At 36.0% G+C, this 24,060-nt stretch overlaps 1 protein-coding gene across 3 annotated transcripts in view; it reads left to right on the top strand.

Moving 5' to 3' along the window:
• prkd2 (protein kinase D2) overlaps nt 1–24,060 on the top strand; it is a 38,341-nt gene that overhangs the window by 2,586 nt on the left and 11,695 nt on the right. For all 3 annotated transcript variants that reach the window (XM_059514770.1, XM_059514769.1, XM_059514768.1), the window contains 4 exons: nt 20,324–20,462; nt 22,545–22,676; nt 22,844–23,040; nt 23,378–23,561. In XM_059514770.1, coding sequence (XP_059370753.1) covers nt 20,324–20,462; nt 22,545–22,676; nt 22,844–23,040; nt 23,378–23,561 — 652 coding nt within the window. The remainder of the gene's footprint in view (nt 1–20,323; nt 20,463–22,544; nt 22,677–22,843; nt 23,041–23,377; nt 23,562–24,060) is intronic.

Genomic DNA, 24,060 nt, shown 5'->3' with positions numbered 1-24,060 from the left:
TTCAAGGTCTGTCATTTAAGTCAGTGGGTGTTGCATTGCTTCAATCCAAAAGATGTGGGGGGGGGGGGGTGCATTTTTGTAAGATAAATATCCATATTCAAAGCATAATAATCACCTGAATCTAGGTTGTCCTCACTGTTGTAAACAGAAGCAGTTCCGGGGAAATGATGTATGAGGTCAGCTTTGCGACATGTGTCGCTCAGAAGTGACGTACATGGAAATGCACGGACAACGGTCACTAATTAGAAGTACAAAACAAGGATTTGTAAAGAAGAATGTCAGAGAATTTCGATATAAGCCAAGAGGAGACCCTCAGGTTTTCCTTTTCTAAAGTAAGTAAACTTTGATTCCTTTGATCCTGTAAACAAACATTGGTTTTCATGAGACGCACTGGCGAATTCGCAACGCTGACCTCATGCGTCATGCTCCCGGAACTGCTTCTGTGTACAACTGCTGGCGCAAAGTGATTATTACATTTTGAATATGGATATTTTTCTTACAAAAACACATCGAGTCGCTACAGGAGGCCTTTGTTCACCCCTCGTAGCCGTGCAAGACACTTTTTTTTTTAATGGAAGGGCGCCTTTTATTTAACTTTTTTTGGACTGAAGCAATGCAACACGCACTGACTGCAATGATAGAGCTTGAAAGATCAAAGACAATTGTTTATATAACTCCAACTGGATTCATCTGAAAGAAGAAAATCATATACACCTAGGATGCCTCAGGGGTGAGTAAAATGCAGCCTAATTTTTATTTTTGGGTGAACTAACCCTTTAAGTCACATGTTGTCCGCTAGAGAGGAATGTGTGTGGTTTTATCTGAATCCCAGGAGGAGGAGCACTCCATCAATCTCCTGTTCACCCACAAGGGGTGATAATAGTAGAAAGAGGGCAGATTTGTGGTAGTGTTTTCAGTGGTTTCAGTGGGGAAGAACAAATGAGCAGGTCCTCCTTAATATAGTATGTAATTAAAATCACAGTTTGCAGCAAGCATGCAAATCAGTTTATACTTAACAGAATAAAGTTATTTTTGACCTGTGTACCAAAACGTTCATGCAGTAGACTGTAACCAGCGTTGAAACAAGGTTATGGACATCTCAATTTCACCATGCTGTAGATCCATTCTAGATCAATAGGTTAAGTAGGTCTGCTATCAGACTGTGAATCCCCATTCCTGAGGAAAGAAGAATTTTAAGGACACTCCTGATGAAACAGCTAACATAAAATCACTACTTGTTTGTTTCTTACAAATGTGGCCACTGTTAAGCACACAGTGTCTGATATCAGGGGAGTCACAGGTAATTCTGCACCGTGCAACTCCCACATGTTATAGTAATCTCACTCCGGCTGATTTGCGTGGCTACGGAGAGTCTTTGCATGGAAGGACCGTATTTCCTGGCAAATTTACCGCTCTGTACTGTCCACCATTTGACTATTCAAAACACACATTTGCTCAACAGGAAACAAATGACAAAAGTGAAAAGAGAAAAGACAAGAGACACAATCTTTGACATTGTGTTTTGTTAGGGTTATTTTCTTAGCTGAGCTTAGAGCTGTTTTGCATTTAATTTTAATGTCGAAGATTTAGATAAGAGTCGCTGGTCCTTAGTTAAGAAGAAATCTACTCAAGCTATTTTTTTATTTGAATATGCAGTGACTGTTGTGTTTGATGTGAACAAACTGTTTATATGTTATATAATATATTATGTATTAATTTAACAATGTAAATCCATAGTATGCAACAAATGAGAATTAGAGATAAAAAAGAAGAAATACCTTGAATAAGTAATAAAATAAAAATGTGATGTGGCAAATGTAATAGCCATTAAATGGCCCCCCAATTACAAGATTAATTTAATGTGAAATAGATTTCACTTGCCTGTGACACTTCAATTCAGCGCCCAACAAAAACAGATTTCAAGGTGTCAAATATAATGGGTTACTCAGTGGTACAGTACAGCGCCAGCGGCAGATCACTTTACTCAGGATTTTATTTTGGAGTTTTCTCCATCACATAGTCTATTATGAATCCAATTTCCTTGTGCCTTATTTGGGCTATGATTTATAGCTGTCTTAAGTTCAGGCTACGAAATATGCTTATGGTACATAATGCAAACTTTGACAAAATAGCCTATTCTTTTAAGCCACACCAAAAAAGGTACTTCCATATATCGTGTACTATGCAATTACCATTGTGTATGATAAATATGGCAGTCATTGAATACAATTGGTGTGTGTCAAAGTACCAGGCACAGCTGCAGTGATTTTTGTGTTAAAATAATGGCAATAGTTTCATAATGTCAGGACATATAAGCTTTTCTTGGTCAGTTCAAAAAGAGAAAGCAAACAAGATAGGAACAAAAGCAAACTTTTTTTTTTTTTTTTGTCGGGGGTGTGCCCAAATTACTCTTTCAGCATGTTGGTCGCCCAATTATGAGGTCACAGATGGTTTCTGTTACCCACTGCACCAAAGTTTCCACCAAAATACCATAGTTGACACTGATTGTAAGTGCAATAATTCGGGGCAAACATTAAGGTAATATGAAATAGTAACAACTGGAATTTTACTAAAACGATGCTTGTCTGAGTAAAAATAGACATATTAGGGTGTTATGGCTTTATTTCTATGCTGAACTACGTAGATGCAATGATAGATATTCTTGAAAACTGTAGTGTGGATAAACAACATATTGAGGCCCTGTTTTTGATTTAGCATATCCATTCATTCTAAATAACTACATTTAGCTGGCGGGATGTTTTCTCAGTTTATCACATACTGTAGATACACACCACTGTTTGGAAGGCCTTAATTCCACCTTTTGCTTTTGAAACATGGTGTTTAATGCCATGCTGTGAGTAAATCGGTATGCTATTAATCCCATTATAGGATTATATTCTTTTCAGACCAACCATGGATTGTAATTGGTTTCTTTGGAATAATGGATATTTTGTATGGTAATACAAATCAAAGCAGCTTAACACCGCCATGAAAAGAGCAGAAACAAGTGGAACGAGGTGTCAGACTCGCATGTGCTTGGATTTACTGTAATGTAGGACAGTGTGAACATTATGCGTGGGTGGAGTGTGCATGCGAATTTGGAGAAGGTGGAGCAGTGTGTGCATGTGCTACGCATAAGAACGGAGGTTTTGTGTTGTGTGTTTCCAAGCCGGTTTGCTGCAGAGTGTTAAATGGGTGGGTTACCACAGTGGGTAAACACATGATCTCAAAATGTGGAGAGAAGTCTGGTTCCAGTCATACTGGCAGACGAGTATTTATGTGCATTTTCAAATGCTGAGCGCCCTGTTATTGTCTTTAACAAAAGAAAGAAAAGTAGTAGTATTTGCATGTTTTATTGGCAAGCAATGAGGCATAATATTGTAATCATTCAGTACCATGGCATATCCCTTGTCTAAAAGTAATACACTTTTAAGAGGAGTAGATTTGAACACACTTTCAAGAAAAGATTTTCTGACTCGGAAGAACATAAAGGGTTAGTTTGCCCAAAAATGAAAATTATGTCATGAATTTCTCACCCTCATGTTGTTTCAAACCCATATGACCTTTTTTCATCTTCGGAACCCAAATTAAGATATTTTTGATGAAATCTGAGAGCTTTCTGACCCTGCTTAGACAGCAACGCAACTGTCACGTTTTTACTACTGTAATTTAATTTACTGTAAGCTACAAGTGTACTTTTTGTGTGCAAAGAAAACAAGAATAACAACTTGATTCAACAATTTCTCTTCATAAAATTATGGTTGAACTACTGATGTCACATGGACTATTTTAATGATGTCCTAACTACCTTTCTGGGCCTTGAATGTGTCATCTTAATTTCTGTTTTAAAGAAAAAGGTCTTACGAGTTTGGAACGACACAAGGTTGAGTAATTAATGACAGAATTTTCATTTCTTAGGTGAACTGTCCCTTTAAGTACATCTTAACATGTCATTTCATATTTACCTTTATTGTCTTTGAAATATGGTTAAAATGTACTGCTGAATGTACTAACTAGGTATTTATGGAAAGCTTAAATATAGTTCAGTGTTTTTTCTATTTGGGCATTAGAAATGATGAATTTGCAGTCTAGTACATTTATATTAGGCTATATAAATATACAGTATTTAATCTAAATATAATTGAATAACACTACAATTACAATTAGTCAAGTACTTGTACTCCAGTGTGTTAGTCAAAGCATAAAATGTACTTTTAATATAGGTAATACTTTGCTATGCATAATGCTTTTAAGTTTTTACATGCACATTCAATACAATTAAGCACACTTCTTTTTCACGCGGGCTATTAAAGTAACATTAGTATCTGATACTATCACATTGTATCAGCAGAATACGAGTTTTTCAGATTTGATTTCATGCCAACTGATTATTTTTATTGAATTAGTCACATACTCCTAAAAGTACTAAAATAATCTTATGAATTTATTAAAACACTAATAGGAGCCAATTCTTTTCAATGACCCGATCACAAATGTCTATGAATCGGCTCCCTCAAACAGATCATTCATAGAGTCATTTAATAACTGGAATTGTACAACCATTAAATTCTCATCCTTTCTTCCATTTCCATTCAATTCTGTTTTTCTGTTCATAGTAATAAGGTCCTGAATATTAGGGGGCTCTCGGGATCAATGTGGCATTCCTATTGGCTTACCTGCTTCATCTCTCTTACGCCTGGGCCATAAAAGTCCATTTCAGCACAGTGGAGCACAAACTCCATTTAGTCCCCTCCGCCCTCTTCTCCCCTTTGCTTGCCAGCCATGGCTCTCGTGTTACTGTTCGCTTGAATAAAAAAAAGGCTGCTTTGTTTTCAAGGCCCTTGCCTCAGCCCCAGGCAGCGCACAGAAGTTTGTGCACTTAATGAAATCACTGTGTGTGTGTGTCTGCAGTGTGTGCAATGTTTTTTGCATCTAAAGCAACACGTTGAGTTCAGAAGCTGGTTGGCTCCGGCCCCACTTTCAGGCGCTGTTGTTGTATTTTTTGTTGTTGTTGCTGTGCATTTGAAAAGATGTCTTGCTTTAAATTCACTTCTTCAATGTTAAATACTAAATTCAACTAAATTGATGACTCTACTTAATATTCAACCTCTGCTGAAAGTATTTGTTATGCTGTTGCTCATCACAGAAAATCATTTTGACTCGTCCCTCAGTTACAAAAAGTAACACTGAAAGAGTTTATCAGCCAACTGTAAACACATCCCACATGCCTTGTGTATTTTTGTTAAGAAGCTTTTATTCATTAGTCCTTGCAAAATGCGGTATATTTTGTCTGAATTGTCTTTTTGCTTATCTAGAGGACTTCTGGTTATGCATTCGCAGCATAATTTCCTGTAACTGGAATTTGTTCCATGGAAAAATGCTGCAGAGATCATTAAAACATGTAGTTATGTCTCTTCTTGAAATCCTATCACACATTTCACAGAAAAGTACAGGGTTTACTGGTTTAAAAAGCCATGAGATAATTTTTTTACATAACTCTGTGGATTGGGTTTGTAAAAGCAACTCTATCACACTAAATTTAGCATGTATAAACTACATAATAATTGTGTATTTCAACAGTTTTCCAGTATATAATTCCCGCTTAGACATCAATAATAAATGCTTTATGTGTCAACACAGTTTTTGTTGGTTTTTATAAATCGAATCAAAATAATATCCATGGTGATTGAAAGCATTCCACAGATGCTGTTGGTTTATTTTCATTTAACCGGCAATATAGAGCTCAGTTTGGTCTACATAAACAGTCTGGTTTATTTTAGCTGTGGTGTTTATAGAGTTTAGTTCATGTGAGTGATTTTTAATGATTAAAAAGGTTAATACATATTGAAGAAGTTAGTTATTTTAAACTATATCAATGAATTTGGAAGGCTACAGCAGCAATGTGAAAGCGCTGTTAGTATGAAAGGATCATTGGTATTTGCACCAGTCCTGCAAGCTGTCATGCTCTAGCCATGTGAGGAATGTAAATTTGGCGTTTACACCTTGTTCCATGACACAGATGTTCACCTTTGTTAATATATCTGTGTTATCTACTCATGACTAAAGGGAAAGTTGTCTTACACCACTCATGCAATATGATTGCATGGAGCTGACGCAAGAATATTAAACAAAGAAAGAGTTGACTTAGTAGCTCCACAGACTTTCCCTCCTTGCCCTCTTGAACTTGTGAGAACACAAACAGGAAGTCAGGCTCTTAACCCTGATATTCTACACAAACATCACAGAGGTTTACAGACTTACTGATCCATGTAAGTAGCTTTAGCATGTAGCTTTAGCTTTGCCCTTTTCTCTTCACTTGAGTTTATAAGAATGAAGATTCAATTAAATTGTTTGACAAACACAATTATATCTCCTGTCTTGTCATTTCCTGTTAAACTAAGTTGGGGCGGCACTTGTTGAAGGGATTTTATTTTAAGTAGCTAAAAGCCTTTAGCTTACAGCTAATCAAAAACATAATTTTCTAATTGCTAGTCCTTTGCACTTTAGAGAGATTTGAGAGAATTAGTTTACAATTTATCAAACAAGTAGCCTAATTTTTATACGTGTAAGTCATGTTCTGCATATATCTCCTATAAGTTTTTTTTTTTTTTTAATCATATAGCTTACTAATTGTTATTAATGCTAAACGGGCTTAAAGCTGAACTAAAAGCCACAAAATCTTGATTTATAGTGCCTTTATTTGCTTTTGCTTCCTTATGAGACAATGTTCTTATATCTCACATAAAAAAATAAATAAAAAAAACACTTTGTATAAAAAGAGTACTTATGTATAACATATTTTAAAAGAATATACTTAGGTGCAAAATAAATGTAATATTTATGTGCATGTTACTTGCAATTACATGTATTATGTGTTATAGTATAATTTATATTAAAATGTTAATTTTAATTAAATTGTTAAAGCATTTTTAGGTCACTTAAGTAATGTGATTTCATATTGTCTTTGAAATATATATTAAAATATTTGTAATTACACATTTGTAATGATGAAGGTGCATTTTGGTAGATTTATATTAACTTGATATAGTATTGTATAACACTACAATTAAATTTATAATCAACATGCTTAAGTTTGTTAGCCTAAGCGTACTTTTTTATAGCATGACAAAAGTCTATTGAACATGATTTGGAATGAATTTTAAAGTAAAACTTTTAATTTCATATTATTACAAAGTGCAGTTTTTAAATGTGTAGGCTACTTAAATCCTGAAAGCATCCTCCATGCAGCCGTTTCAATAGTTCACGCTTACATATAATTAGCTGAGGTATGGAATGCGTATTTGGCGTGCTGTCCGGGGAAGGGCTCCGAGCTCGGGAATGGCCCGAACCTAGAGTACCCCCCCCTTCCCCGTCTATTTATGAAGTGAACTTGAAGTGAGGAGATGGGATGCTGATAAACCGTCAATGGATAGAGGTAAGTCAGCGATATTTATACTATGGGATTGATTACTTGATTATGGTCCACCTGTGTTGGTTAAGCTAAGTATCTGACGCGCTCCTCCCGAATCTTATTAATAAAATTACATTTAATTTGATGGATATTATATCATATGCAAATAGTTTGTTCGTTTGTTGAAATTATACTTTTAAGTTTCGAAGTACACTACAAGTGCACATTCAATACAGTTAAGCAACACTTCCTTTTCACAAGGCACTACCTTGCTAGTGGTTCAGATCTGCATAACAAAGAACTCCTTTAGTTTGTTGTATTTTAGCGTATGCTATAGGGGACTATCTGTTGCACAAGTGGACCAGGGTGGAGGAATAGAAGAAAAGAGTTAGCCTAAAAGAGCCAAGCTCAGTAGAATAGAATCTTTTATCCCATTGTGCTCCAACTGACCTCAGTGTTGTTTGTTGTTGTGAATCAGCTGCTGACATCACTGATTTATTGCGTCATATTTTGCGACGGAGAATTCTCATTCACTCTTGTCACTCAGGTTGTTTGGCCGTGTCTCTCTGCAAAAAAAAAAAAAAAGACCTACATCACATGACCTAAAAATAACCCAACAAGTTAAAAGCATGTGTTCTATCACGTACAAACACAATGGCCAGTGAAATTCCCGCGCAGCTGAGCCAAGTAATTGTTGGACGCTAATGAGGGTAGAGCGCTGCCATCTTTACGCCGCAATTGCCACAGCACCATTTCATTTAACGTCAACATCTGCCAAAACCCCTGGGAAGATTTTGTTTTAGCTGGTAACATTTCAATTATTCAATGGTGTTGATGGTGGAAGGCTTAAGAAGTTGCAGCCAAGAGTGTCGTCTCAAACATTATTACCTTGTATCATGTTATTTGTATTGTTGTTTTAAAGAGGAGCCTTTTTACTATTTCTCTTCCGAGGGCTGTTTGCAACGTTGTTAAACATTTGCATGCATGACCTCCACTTCCTACAAACAAAAAGCCACTGTCCTGTTTCTTTCATTCATTTAACTTCATAACATCACAATGAAACAAATGTTGATGAGAGAACTGGTTTTGAAAGGGTTATCTTTGTGAAATGGTAAGTGTATAAACTGTACTGATTGGAAACAAAACCAGTATGTTGCCAAGAATCAGGCATTGTTCCTAATATTTATTCAATCCAATCTTCAATTTTACACAATAATCTCCTTTTGCTTCATACATACCCCTCTGAAAAAGAAGTAGCCTACACTTTAGTATATATATAAGTATGTGTGTGTGTGTGTCTATTGTATTGTATTTGGACTCTTAATTGCATGTTAATTATATTATATTATATTATATTATATTATATTATATTATATTATATTATATTATATTATATTATATTATATTATATTATATTATATTATATTATATTTAGTGCTGTCAAACAATTAATCGCGATTAATCACATCCAAAATAAGTTATTGTTTACATAATATATGTGTGTATACTGTGTATATTTATTATGTATATATACATACAAACACATACATGTGTATATTCATTTAAGAAAAATATGTTGTGTTCATATATTAAATATATTTATATACAATGTACAATATCAGAATATAAATGTATATATGTTAATATTTGTAAAATATATACTGGATGTGTGTGTATTTATTTATACATAATAAATGTACACAGAAGACATAAAATATTATGTAAATAAAATATTTTATTTTGGATGCGATTAATCATGATTAATTGTTTGACAGCACTAACTGTTTTATATTATATTATATTATATTATATTATATTATATTATATTATATTATATTATATTATATTATATATTTTTAATCGACTTAGTAGAATTTAAGTTCAACATTATATGTAATTTCATGATTACTTTTATTGTTACTCTTATAAATTCACTGACATTAATTTCTATTGAAACGTGTATGTAATTTATTTAAATGTATATTTTAATTACAAATCTGTAATGATATTGCAATTCACTACTTTTAAAATCAACTTTAAATGTAAATTCAACTAAATATTTTTGACAAGTCACTTATTAGAGTAACACAGCGTACCTGTACAAAAAGAAGTAATTTTTCATTTTCCAAATTTCTGTGCATTAAACTTATGTCTCAAACCTCATTTACAAAGGGGATGGAGATGGACAAAAGTATGATTCTTGTCTCATTTAAGCTCTGTCTGTGTTAAGTTTCCGACTAGAATGTGTGACATGTCTGAACAACGGATGCCGTACTCATTGGTGTGAATCTCAGAACCACTTTTTTTTTTTCTCTGTCAGTGAAGACAAGCTGATACATTTTAGAATATCACAAAATCTGGGTCAGTAATTTGAGATGTCATCTACCTTTCTTGTTTATTTGCTTTGTATTGCTCAACTGTAGTAATGATTACTCTGCTAATAGTATCTTTAGCAATTATATTGCCATCTGAATAGCTCATATAAGCACTCACAGCTTCTGGCATGATTCAGTGGTTGAGTCTGTGTTTCAGCTGATCAATGACGTCTGTGTTAAAGCATATTCAGGCCTTGTGTTTGTAAAGCGCTCAGGCCTTTGTTTTTGTTCATTGATATACTAAAAGATAGTATTGACAAAAAGGTAGGTTGAATATCTCATAACAGATTTAATAACTTCCATTTAATCAGCTTGTGGCATTTGAAGCTGCATGTTCAAAGTACAGTTATCTACGTCCTTCAGAAAAATTCAAACCGCACAATCAAAAGAGAACATCTTGCTTTACATGCTGTAATGCCTCTGAGAACGTGATACCCAAGAAGACGCAGGTTTCACATTTGACTTCATTACTGTTTTTAGGGCCGTGTGAACTCATTTTCAAATAAAACAGCAGTGCTGGGCACGAAAAGCCACATAAACTGTGTATTGTAAACTCTATACATATATGAAAGGAAATGGTGGTGATGATTAAAAGCGGAACTTGCATCTATTAGTTCATGTTTCGCTCTTCTCTTTTGCTATTTTGGAGTGCTATCACACGGTTTTCTCTCAGTTTGGCGACCATGTTTAGTTTACATTTTTTACATTTTTTTTTTTTTACACAGCCACACCTTTTCTTTCACCTTCTGTAATGTAGAGGGGCTCAACTTGGGGTCACAACCACAGAGATGGACAGTATATTTTGCTGTGGAATTTTTACTGATTTTAATATAGTAAATGCAAGAATAACTTGTCATATTATTAGTAATAATATAAAAAGTTATTCTTGGATTTACTTTTATTAAAATCAGTAAACACTGCACAGCAAAATATACTGTCAGATCAGAGAAACAATCTTTAACAAATCTAAAACAAGGGCTAATCCTAACTAGTAATGGCTGTAACACACTTTTTTATATGTTAAAGTATATAAAAATAGATCACGTTATTTTAAATTGCAGTGATATTTCACAATTTATATATATATATATATATATATATATATATATATATATATATATATATATATATATATATATATATATATATATATATTAGGGCGGGTAATTTAACACGTTAATTAGATTAATTAATTATGGAGAAAAATAACACATTAAAATTACAACAACTTACTGCGTAATGGAGCCTAGAATATGTCCCTAAAATTCAAGATATATTTGAGATTGTGTCTCATATTTACATCGCATGGTTAAGAAATATAACATGAGCTGTAGGCTAAGTGCAATATCACACTACTGCAAATGTGATACTCATCTTATACAACAGTTCATTAAGAAGTTAATATTGTGTTGTTTTAGATAGGCTACAATGTTGTCTGTTTTACTCAATTTTGCCAACCAGGAGATAAAGACACAGCAGAACTGTTCATCACTGAGCAACCCACAGTGGAATATAATTTCTTAATCCACGTTTTGAACGAATTTGGTGAACCATTTGCCGCGTTGAACCATTGGCACGTGTGTTGGCTTTGAAGTGGAGCTGCGCAGACCGATCGGTGTATGACATCAAAGTACCGCGAAAACGATTCGAAAGCTCAAGGAGTCGTCTGCTCTCTAAGCTCTTGCGGTTCTTTGATGTCCCACACCGGTCAGTCTGATGGTGATGATCCGCTTCAAGTCGAACAAGCCTAATGATTCAGTGAACCATTCATAAAGAACCATTTACTTCACCCCTGAATGAATCAGCCATTTGAATGAATCAAACGAATGAATAAATGACTCGATGACTTAATCATTAAGACAGTTACCACCACCTACTGGCAGTTTTAGTTTATTATTTAGAGTATCATTTCATTAAAGAAATAATTTCATATGTTCATAGTAATAATAATAAAATTAAGAAAATAAATTATTAAAGTTATAGTTCACCCAAACAAAAATCACAATTCTGTCATCATTTACTCACATGGTCCAAAAGAGTAGGCTATGTCTAATACATTTTATCATACAAAATATTTCTTGCTGAACCTACTTTTTGTAATGCCTGTTTGATGCTTTACACAACAATGACTTTAAATTATCTTTTGGGAGTCATTTCTACAAATTTGATGTGAGGGGAAGTCGTGGCCTAGTGATTAGAGAGTTTGACTCCTAACTCTAGGGTTGTGGGTTCGAGTCTCGGGCCAGCAATACCACGACTGACATGCCCTTGAGCAAGGCACTGAACCCCCCACTGCTCCCCGGGCACTGCAGCATAAATGGCTGCCCACTGCTCCGTGTGTGTGTGTGTGTTCACTGTATGTGTGTGTGTTCACGGTGTGTGTGTGTGTGCACTTTGGATGGGTTAAATGCAGAGCATGAATTCTGAGTATGGGTCACCATACTTGGCTGTATGTCACTCACATCACTTTTTATTAATTTGATTAATTAATCACCACATTATGTAATTAATTAGATAAAAAATTTGAATCGCTTACCAGCCCTAATATATATATATATATATATATATATATATATATATATATATATATTAGGGCTGCATGATATTGGGAAAAAATGACATTGCGATATTTTATTTTTCTGCGATATATATTGCGATATTTTTTCTTACAAACAAAAATGGGGTGAGCACACTTACATTCTCATTTTAAATGATTTAAACATCGACACCATCGAGTCAATTGATTAATATGCGAGAGGGAGAGAGAGCAAGACGTGTTGTTTGAAGACGGCTCGCTCTCTCTCTGTCTCTCTCGCGCACGATCTCTCTCTGTCTCTCTCACGCACGCTCTCTCTCTGTCTCTCTCGCGCACGCTCTCTCTCTGTCTCTCTCGCACACGCTCTCTCTCTCTCTCTCTCTCTGTCTCTCTCGCGCGCTCTCTCTCTCTGCCCTGTTAAACTTGCATGTGTTTTTCAGTCCTGTCAATGAAAAAACTTTCACTCTATGATGGTTAAGCTGTGCAATTAATCTGCGAATCACATTCGTCAAGGGCCGGGGAGCAGCCCGTACAGTTAATGAATAACAGATCAAGTACGACAGCCTACATCGCACATCCTGAGATGTGACTATCGTGGATTTGTACATCGCGATATCGATGCTTAAACGACACATCGTGCAGCCCTAATATATATATATATATACACACACTACTATTTCATACTTCTGGATGATATATAGTTAATAAATAAAAGGTTAATGATTAATAAAGCTTGCCTTGCACTTAATATATATATTTTTTAATGTAAGCTACAATATAAATTTGAGATGGGTTGTAGAATAAAACCATCTTGAATAAAAACAGAAGATCTCAGCAAAGGCTAATGTGAATCATTCTTAATACAAAAGCATGAAAATTCCAAAACAGTCTAATCCTATGTTGCCATGGCACGCTGGAGTCTCTTTGGTTTCACAACGTCTCTAAACACTATAAAGCAGGTCTTTGAGATCTGAAGTGGAGCAATGGGCATTTCCATTACAATTAGTTGATGTTTGGATAGCGCACAAAGGGCAATTTAAGGAAAAAGTGACTTCTTGTTCCATTATTAAGGAGTTTGTTTGGTAAGAACAAGGCTTTGACGTGTGGGAATAATCAAAGACTGAAGTGGGTCATGTTGTTTCAACCATTCATTCCAAAACTGCTGTTGCCAAACTGTGTTCACATTCTCAAGCCATGGTGATGGCCATGTGAACCATGATCATATCACAGAATGAAGCCACAAAGTGGTTTAAAGGGGTCCCTAAATAAATGTGCTATATGTATATGTGAGTGTGTGTCCATACTGATAGACAGATAGATCGAGAGATCAGCTGTGCAGTTTATTTGATACTACATTTTTATTAGAATAAGCTTTTGCCAGATCAGTTTAAATCCCTGGAGCGCACTGGGGATCACCCTTTATTGGCACTTGATAGGTAACACCAGGAGGGAAAATAAAAATACATGTCACACTTGGAAGTGCAAATAAATGTCACACACCTTTATTGCTTTCGGTCAGTTCAGAGATTTCCAATATTGCATGTAAAGCAGGGCAATGGCTATTTATAGCATGTGGTTTTTTTTATGTCAGCGTACTCATGTCTGATGAGACAAGACCTAAGGTTAAAGTCCTGAAGGATGTTATGAAAGGTGTTTGTGTAGACTGCCACTGTGCTGTCGAAGAGAAGAGAAGAGAAGACAAGAGAAGACAAGAGAAGACAAGACAAGACAAGACAAGACAAGACAAGACAAGACAAGACAAGACAAGACAAGACAAGACAAGACAAGACAAGACAAGACAAGACAAGACAAGACAAGACAAGACAAGACAAGAGAAGAGAAGAGAAGAGAAGAGAAGAGAAGAGAAGAGAAGGGGGCAATGGTTTCCATAATTCATCAGAGTCATAATGGGCGCAGCCGCCTGCAACCATGCGAGAAACACGATCCTAGTCAACACAAAGCATCCTTAGAAACACTGCGCTGTCTCCAAGCAAAGCCAAGGGAATGGCAGATATGATTGCACCAGCGTCTATTGTTTGTGCCACTGTGCAAACATGCTTAGGAACAATTGAGGATACATATGTAACCGAGTGATTTGTGGCCGACAGTTTGGTCTATGGTGCATTTAATGTAAAATGTCTGGAAAATTTTTTTTGCTATCAGTTTAATTGACAAATAAAATGAGCACTGGGTTTGTACAAAGTAGTAAGTAGCAAGTGCTTGTTGGAGCTAGTTTTAGTATGCAGGCTATTGTAGGACTCTTATATTAGTGTCTTGTTTTAGACCAGCAAAGTACATAATTAATTTAGATTGAAAATGTTGCCCCTCAGACATGGTTTTCAAATGAGCGTGGTTTGTTTATATACCATGGGCAAACCTCTTCAATTCATTTGATTATTTTCATTATTTGTCAGGACATTTGATTGTTTTGCTGTCATTTTGGTCCCTTTTCATTTAAAATGTTAACTTTAAAGGGGTGCTATTATGCTTTTTCACTTTTTCAGCTTTAATTAGTCTGTAATGTTGCTGTTTGAGCATAAAAAAAAGATCTGCAAAGTTACAAAGCTCAAAGTCCAGTACAAAAGGAGATATTTAACAGAAATCACTTTTAAAAAACTAAGTGCTGTCAATCACAACACACACTGGCCCAGCTAACCAATCACAGCACATTTCGTATTTCATAAGGCGAGCCTTCATTTGATACAGGAACTATTCGAGCTTTTCATGCCAGACTGGGGAGAAAGGTGTTGTTATAATGTAAAATATATAAAAAATGTTGTGGTTTTCAAACAACCTAGTATGAGAGCCTATTCTAGTACACCCCAAAACAAAATCAAGACCTTGTAAAAGAGCATAATAGGACCCCTTTAAATGCAAGCGTCCTGTGGCTGCTCTTTTTATTTATAAATTCCAGGGTCCTCAATATTTTGTCGACAACATACGTAAAATCCATTCTCCATTCCAGTGTTTCCAACTACCAGTGATGTGTATACAGTCCATGGGATGTAAACTGACATTTGTAGACTTTATAATTTAGAAGAAAAGGGGTGGTACCTTTTCAAAAGGTACAAATATACACAATTTAGGTGCTAATATGTAACTTTTTAAGGTATTTACATACACTCTTTAGGGTTAAATAAGGTACAAAAGTGTACCTTTTGAAAGCATACTGCACCAGTGACCGCTTTTGTAAATTTTTGGATTTAAGTACATTAACCTTGCTTAAGTACAAATACAGTAATTGTACAGAACTTTGTCAAAAGTGCTTATTGGTGCAGCCCCTTACTTTCATTCAATCAGATCAGAGCTTGTCGTATTTGTATAAAATATGCATACGGCTATAATTGAACAATCTGAGACAATGGATAAACAGTTTTATGCTATAGTTATATAAAAGAAGAGAAATAGCAGTTTGACTCATAAGCCACTAAAGCAGCTCCATTAATTGCAGACAGATTCTGAACAGACTTTGCCCAGTTTAACAAGCGCCTGAAGCCACTGTATGACTGTTTTCGCCTGAGGCCGCCTGCTGCTGTCAAGCATGTTTAGAGGTTGGTTAGATGTTGTGGTAGCAGGCCGGGTGTGGACTATAATCTTTGGCTGCAGCTCAAACCTCTGGAAATAGACAAGATGGAGGGTTGTTGACTTTCTTGTGGAAGCTTCAGGCAGAGGGAGGGAGTATTTTGAGCGGAAGGCCACAGACCAGGGTCTGTCTCTTCCTTTGGATGAGGTGGAGGTTAGCCACATGTGGTCTGAAATGAACACATGGGAATCCTTAGGCGGTGGGAAAAACAGGAACTGGGTGGAAAAGTGTTGTTTTGGGTATGGAGTGTAGTAATTCTCTATATTCTTTCTCATTCCTTTAGTCACAGTTTGTCTCTTCCTGTTGTCTCTCTGATGTCGTGCCTGGGTTTTGTGTTCTCACACTCCTCGCTGTTGCACTATTAATGGTTTTCCATGCTTGTATCACAACATCAGCATGATCCTTTATTAAAACAAATAACAACAGATTTCTTTAAAACAAGCAGCTTTAGAATATTAAACATGAAAAAAGTCACCTTCAGTGAGAATTACAACTTCAATTTCTACTGTAAAACCGCTTTCCAGTCTGTCTACACCTTTACTTGCGTCTAAATTCAATGAACCAGAATGAACCATGAAAAGATTTTCACATTAAGTGTGTGGGAGTTACCAAGTACATACTGTACCCATAATGAAACCACCATGGCCCAAAGGTCAAAAGGTGTTCCAGAACATTTGCAAGCCGTTTCAAACTACCAAAGTGAATGGCAAGCAAACTTTGTTCTTGGCATGAGTTTGTTTGAAATTACATCACACCCATTTGTTCTTTTATTCCCAGATACGTTTTGACCAGAATTACGATATTGCTGAAAATATCCAGGTTTTGGCTTTATTATACTTGCTGAAGGTAGTGATCGAAAAGTAGCTTGACCAATAACTTGCAGGCATTGTACATATTTGACCAATCATGACGTGTGAGAAGACGGGATCTACAGAGAATGGTCAAAGTGATGCAAATACATAGTGTACATAAGTTTCTAGTAAGTCTGGAGACCTTAACTACTTGGGCTCAGGCGTGTTTAATTAGGGGTGCAGATACACAGTGGCCCTCCAGGAACTGAATTTTAACCCTGTTAAAACAGGGTTTAACAGGAACCCTGTTCTAAATGAACTTGCTTTGAAGTTTATTTTGTTCGAAATAACATTTAGAAAAGTTTGTTCTTCGGAAATCCCATCAATCTCCACCATGATTTGGATGCGAGACCAATGTAGTGTTCTGGTTGAACTTTAAACCTGGTTTACTTATTACACATGACTGCCTTTTTTCAGAGTGCTTTTGTGCACTGATATCAGCCATGATTCCATGTTCCATTGTGGAAAATCCCAACTGACTTTCTCCAGCGCCACTCGCACACAAACACAGACACAAGACAAGGGGCAAGAGTCAGGTTCGGTATGCTCGTTGTGATGGCTTCCAGCTCACTGAGTTTTATGGCATGCGTTGAATGGCTCATTATAAAGTATTCAGGAGATCTGCTTCGCTGATAAGCCCCTATGCATTTGACTGACATTATCAAGCCTATGTCCTACACTCCTTTGACCTGCTGTATGGGGCGACTATATCTTTTTTCATCCTTGTTGTTCTGTCATCCATTACATGTAACACTGCACCTCTGTCATGCTATTGATTGTGCCCAGCTTTCTCATTTGAAACTTGCTCCAAGTTGGCTTGTTCAGGTAGCTAATCTTCTTATGCCAGGTAGTCGTTCTGTGCCAAGTGGGATTTTACTCTACAGTGATTGGCAGACAATGGCTGTAATGCAGAAGTGCTCGGGTATCACACCCGACTAGATCTCAGGGTTCTTTCACAGCACGGTCACAGCTGTCAGCTCAAAATGAAAAGCAACCAAGCAAATCCACCACACTAGCGTTCATGCTAATCAGTGCAAATGGGTTCTGCGCAACACTGCGTCGGAATCCCCCTGCTAGATCTTCATCAAAGAGCTGCTCCCATCCTCTGCTGCTCTACATGGCTGGTGATTAAAAGGCGTTGGATATAAATTATTTTTTGTTGGTTTGTAACATTGCCATTTGGTTTTAAAAATGCACCAGGCCTTAAAGGGATCACGGCATAGAGTTTTCATCCTTTTATTTCTCTTGAGGGCCAATGCTAATATTTATCAAGGTTTTATTGCATAAAAAACATAGTAATAATGCAATATTACATGAGCTAATTGCTAATGTACCTATAAAGTCTCAAAGTAAACTTCATCTTTGAATGTAAAATGAGTTGGAAAGTTTAACACATGGGCTATGGGTCTTCTGTTGGATTCAGTCAAATTTGTACACTGCAGAATAGTTTTTCTGACTTAGGGCCCTATCATACACCCTGCGCAAGGCGCGGCGTTAGTGGTTTTGCTAGTTTCAGCCCAACGTAGTTCTCATTTTCCCGTCCTGTGCAGCATTGTTTAAATAGCAATTGTATTTGCACCCATTTGTGTGCCCATGGGCGTGCTGTTCTAAAAAAAAAATGAGATGTGTTCAGGCACATTATTGGTGCGCTGCTATTTTGAGGAACTGAAAATAGACTGCACCATAAATCAACTTAAACCTATTTTTGAGTTATTTTTTTATTTAAAGCGCGTGTTAGTAAAAACAATGTGCGTCCACCTTGCTTATTACACACAGTGATGCACAGCAGCACACAGACATGTCAAATATATGTATAAAAAAGGATTACAGTGTAAAATAATATTATTGTTTAGGCTACATAAATATAAAAATGTCATACATTTCATAATGGATAGTCATTGCATGAGCAGATCCGTTTGCTCTCTGGAGACGTGTTAGGTCTGTGCGCCTTATAATTCCGCCATTTAAATAGCGAATCCGCCATGGCAGGGGCGCAACTCACTCTTAAAGGGAATGGGAGGTGAGACTCTGATTGGATTATTGCACGTTATGCCCCAAAACACACCCATTACTCATTGAGAGAATAGGGACACTTTTAGACCACACGCCGGAAGCGTCAACTGTTTTTCCCATCGATATACTAGAAAAAGTTGCTTCAGATATATTGATCAAAATTTTTATACTTTTGTTAAAAAAAAAAAAAAAAAAGCTGCCAATGGGGTAAGAAAAATAATCTACATTTAAATGGAAAACAATATTGTTTTTCTTGCCACATTGGCAGATATTTTTCTTTGTTTTAAACAAGATTTTATGTTTCCTGAAAAAAATATATATTGTGGGGTTTTTTCTTAATTAAATTTCCTTTATATATATATATATATATATATATATATATATATATATATATATATATATATATATATATACATTTTTTTTTGAGACCTTTATTCAATATCAGCCTCTTTTCAAACCCAGAAGACACTGTAACATAAAATATATTTTGAATATACATTTGACCCAAAAATGAAAATTATCATTTACTGTTATCAATGTAATTTCAAACATGTATAACTTTCTTTCTTCTGTGGAATATAAGAAGGTAAAATGAATGTCATTGGGGTACAAATAAAATGGGACCCCTTTGATGTTCATTGTATAGACTAAAAAAAAAAAAATTCAATTTTGTGTTCCTCAGAAGAAAGAAAGCCATACAGGTTTGGAACAACAAGTGTGTAAGTAGACAGAATCTTCATTTCTGGACAAAATTGATCAGTAAAATGTTTAATGGCCACATAGCTTTAGCGAAACTTTCCTATATCTGTTATTGTTGGTTATATACATACTGGAATAAGATCTATTACAGTTCTTCTCATGTTTTTAAATGATTGTATCTATCCTACTAGCTCCTTATTTCTTCATCTTGACTGACGGAGCGACCCAATTTCATGAATACTGAATAGGAATTGTTGATGTAAAAGTGGGCTGTTGTGTGCATTAATCTGACATTAAAAAGTTTCCCCACATAGTTTCAGTAAATGGTTGTTTTGGCCACGAGAAGTTTCTGGTAATGAAACCTACGTAATGTTTTGAACTTTCTATAAATCCTTCCTATAAATGAAATGTATAACACCTCATAAAACCGCTCAGAAGTCTTACAGCAGCAGTGCTACGAAAATTAAAAGCTCTTCTGTGCAACAACAGGAAATCTTCAAAATGCAGCTGGCAGAAGCAAAGAACACCCCTGCCCCACTTTGACGTGCGACACTTGCACAAATAAGAGAGGAGTTCCCTGGTGGGTACACCTGCAAAAGTGTCACCATTAGGGACCCTTGAAGATGGCTCTTCATTAACATGATGACCGTCGATCTAAGTAGCTCAACTCAAATTTGGATTCTCCATGTTTGTCCAAAAAATGTATCAAGGATGTGGTTGTTATGAGCTGCTGCAATGTGGTGAAGGTTGTTAACAACAGGAAAAGTAAATTTCATATTAACAGAGTGTAGTGGATATGTAGATGGGTTATAAATGAGGCTAATCAATGTTTCTTTCTCTCGTTGTTTTGTCCAGTTTCCTGAATGTGGCTTTTATGGGATCTATGACAAGATCATCCTCTTCAAGCATGACACCAGCAGCAGTAACATCCTGCAGCTGGTCAAGGCTGTGTCCGACATCCAGGAGGGGGACCTGGTGGAAGTTGTTTTATCCGGTGAGTTGATTTAGTTCAAAATGTGTTCAACACCCCCCCCCCCCCCCAGTTGCCTCACAGGTCTTTCTAAGTGTTCAGCTGTGTCCTGTTGCATTAATTCTTCAGATATTAAAAGCAGAGAATGTGTCTTATCAGTTATATCCATTGCTTCTGCATTCTAAGTCTTGCATTCGACGATGACGCACACAAACCCGGATGAAGACAAGAAAGCCGACTCTGAAAGAAACAAACAAGCAAATTGGATGCTAAAAGAAAAGAGGAAGTCAATTAGAACTATAGGAAATACAAATGGCATGGAGAAATCAAGAGTATGGAAACTGTGGAAATTTGACACAGAATTACAGAAGCTACACAGCAAGATGCAAAACTCTGATCAGCACCAAAAATAGAAAGGCAAGATTCTTCACAAATGTGAGCCAGTAGAGTTTTGGAACCGAGTTGATGAACCTTTATCTAAATGATTGGAAAGCAAAATTGTGGAGAAAAGAGGGAACTGCAATTGATGCTAAGCATACAATCTCATCTGTCAAGTTTGGTGGAGGTGGTGTCATGGCATGGGCATGCATGGCTGTCTCTGGAACAGGACCTCTTCATTTTAATGATGACAATGTATGATGGCAGTAGCAGAATGAATTTGGAAGGGTACAAAATCATCTTGGCTACCATAATTCAAGAAAATGCCACCAAACTCATTAGAAAGCACTTCATATTGGATCAGCACAATGATCCAAACACCCTGCTAGTTCAGTCAAGGACTTTATCAGGGCAAAGAAATGTAAAGTCTTAGATTGCCCTAATCAATCTCCAGATTTAAATTCGATTGAACATGAACATTTCACCAGCTGAAGAGGAGACTAAATACAGAAACTCCCCAAAACAATCAACAGTTGGAATTGGCTGCATGAAAGGCTGGGGAAAAGCGTATCAAAGCAGAAGACCAAGAGTCTGGTGATGTCTATGAGTTGCAGACTCACTGCTCTGATTGCATGCAAGGGATCTGTGACTAAAAATTAGCTTTTAATCTTTTACATCTGCCTTAAATTAAACTGTTCCAAAACTTATGCTCATATCAAATAGTGGGATGAACCCTAAAAGTGCTGTCCTTTTTATTTTTTAAAACATGTATGTGTCGAAAGACCTAATAATAAAATGTGACATTCTGTAGATTTGTTGCATATTCATCTTTTAATCATTTGCAAATGTCTTTACTCCACAGCAGAGAAAGTAATTTTGTCTTTACTGTTCCAATACTTATGGAGTAAACCTTAATGAGTGAAAAATGAAACTGATATTTAAAAATACTGATATATCTATAGGATATAAATAATACTAAAATGTCACCATTATAAGTCTGGGATAATTTCCCAAAATTTGTCCCCCTTTAATTAATTTTTTTAAATGAAATTTGACCAGAGTCAAATATAAATAGATTTCTTTTTTTGGAAATTGACCCATAATACATAGAAGATAGCACTGGAACATAAATCCACATTTTATATTCTTGTATTGACTTATTGAAGCACTGAAGTGATATAAATCAACAGCATTTGACACAAAAGTAATTTTCTGAAAGATGACACAATTTTAAGAATGTTAAAATGCTATAATGTCAATAACTAAATTCTGAAAAAATACCTTTTAACAAGAAGTCACATCACTGAATTGAATATCAAAGTCTCATTTGGTGCATTTTAACATTTCCATGTGAATTTGCTAAATTTGCATAAGAATATTTTCAAGATCAAGACCGGAATGTACAGTAAAAGTACGTTTTGTAGTAGAAAAATCACAGTAAAAGTTAACAGAGCCCTTTAAGTCTTATGTATATATGTATTGTTCAATTAAAAAAAGAAAACAGATCTGTTGAAAATGGAATTTTCAAACTTTAAAATAATGCAAATACAACTCTATTGACCATATTGGTGTATTGTGTTGTGTTTCCTTTAATTTATCAATCAATTTGGTCATAAAATGTCTAATTTACCTCCATAAAACCTGTAGAAATTCTAAACAGGGTTTGAATGACATTTGAGCAGTTAGCACTGATGTCTCCTTTTTGTGATTTTGTTGTGTATTCTGCAGCTGCTGCTACATCCGAGGACTTCCAGATTCGTCCTCACGCGTTAAACGTGCACTCGTATCGCGCACCGGCCTTCTGCGATCACTGCGGCGAGATGCTTTTCGGTCTGGTGCGTCAAGGACTCAAATGCGATGGTGGGGACTCAATTTGTATTCCTCATACTGCACTTGTTTTTCATTCAATCATAGCTACAGTTGTTGTGTGTTGTCATGCAACTACGTTTATTTTCCATGTCCCAGCTATCCCCATCTATGTCCAAGAGTGTTTCAACTTTTTGCCGTCTCACTATCCCCACCTGCAGGTTGTGGACTGAATTACCACAAGCGCTGTGCTTTTAGCATTCCTAATAACTGCAGTGGGGCGAGGAAGCGGCGGCTGTCCACCACATCCCTCACCAGCAGTCAGTCTCTGCGTCTGTCCACCGCAGAGTCCCTCAGTAGTCTCAACAGCAGTGTGACATCTGAAGAAGCCAGTCTCATCCGATCGCACACCCAGATGGTACAGCACACATTCAATTCCATTCTCAATCTTGAATTGAGAAACATACTGTATGTTCCTCAGTAAAACCAATAGCTTTTGAGGGGACAGATTAAAAAGTGAATACATGTAAAAATTGTACATCTTGATTTTGAATTGTAAATACTGTAACAAATGTATTGCTCATATTTAGTTAATATTATTCAATTCATTACTTAATGTAACTTAACTAATAAACCTTATTGTAACTATATTTTATAATAATGTACATCGATTTTTACTGTAACTTTAACATAATGGAATATTAATGTTTCATTAAAAAATATCATATCATGTAAAGATGTTGATTTGTCTCCAGCCCCGCACCCCCAGTGAGGCCAGGCGCTTTTACACCGGGCGGCCCGTGCAGCTGGACAAGATCCTCATGACTAAAGTGAAGGTTCCACACACATTCGCCGTCCACTCGTACACCCGTCCCACCGTGTGCCAGTACTGCAAGAGACTGCTGAGAGGACTCTTCCGCCAGGGACTCCAGTGCAAAGGTCTGACAATCCTGCTCAAGAATCCGTCCTGATTTATAGATTAGTACTAGGAAATTGTATTCATTCATGTTGTATCAGTGAATTCCTCATTTACCTGCATAATAACCCATACAGGAATGTAAGGTTATCGGATTGAGTTTGTTGGAATGTTCGGCTGACTGGACATTCTTTAGTCAAGTAAATAAATGCATGGACATAAAATATTGATTTGAGTTTAAATTAAATATTGAGTTTAGATTATGTAATTATGTAGTTATCTTGAATCTTACTCTAACAATAAAAGTAAAATTACACTTAATATGTACATTTTTTTTATTCTTAATTTTTTTCTTTTACAAATTCTTTTTAAACAAATTAATACTTTTATTAATCATAGGATGCATTAAGCCAATCAAAGGTGACAGTAAAGACATTTGTGCAAACATTTCTATTTCAAATAAATGCTTTTGAATGTTCTAATCATGAATGAATCCTTAAGAATGTACCATGCCCCATCCCA

Source organism: Carassius carassius, chromosome 28 (genome assembly GCF_963082965.1).
Source record: "Carassius carassius chromosome 28, fCarCar2.1, whole genome shotgun sequence".
Classification (NCBI taxonomy): domain Eukaryota; kingdom Metazoa; phylum Chordata; class Actinopteri; order Cypriniformes; family Cyprinidae; genus Carassius; species Carassius carassius.
This window is presented reverse-complemented; position numbering and strand designations above follow the sequence as displayed.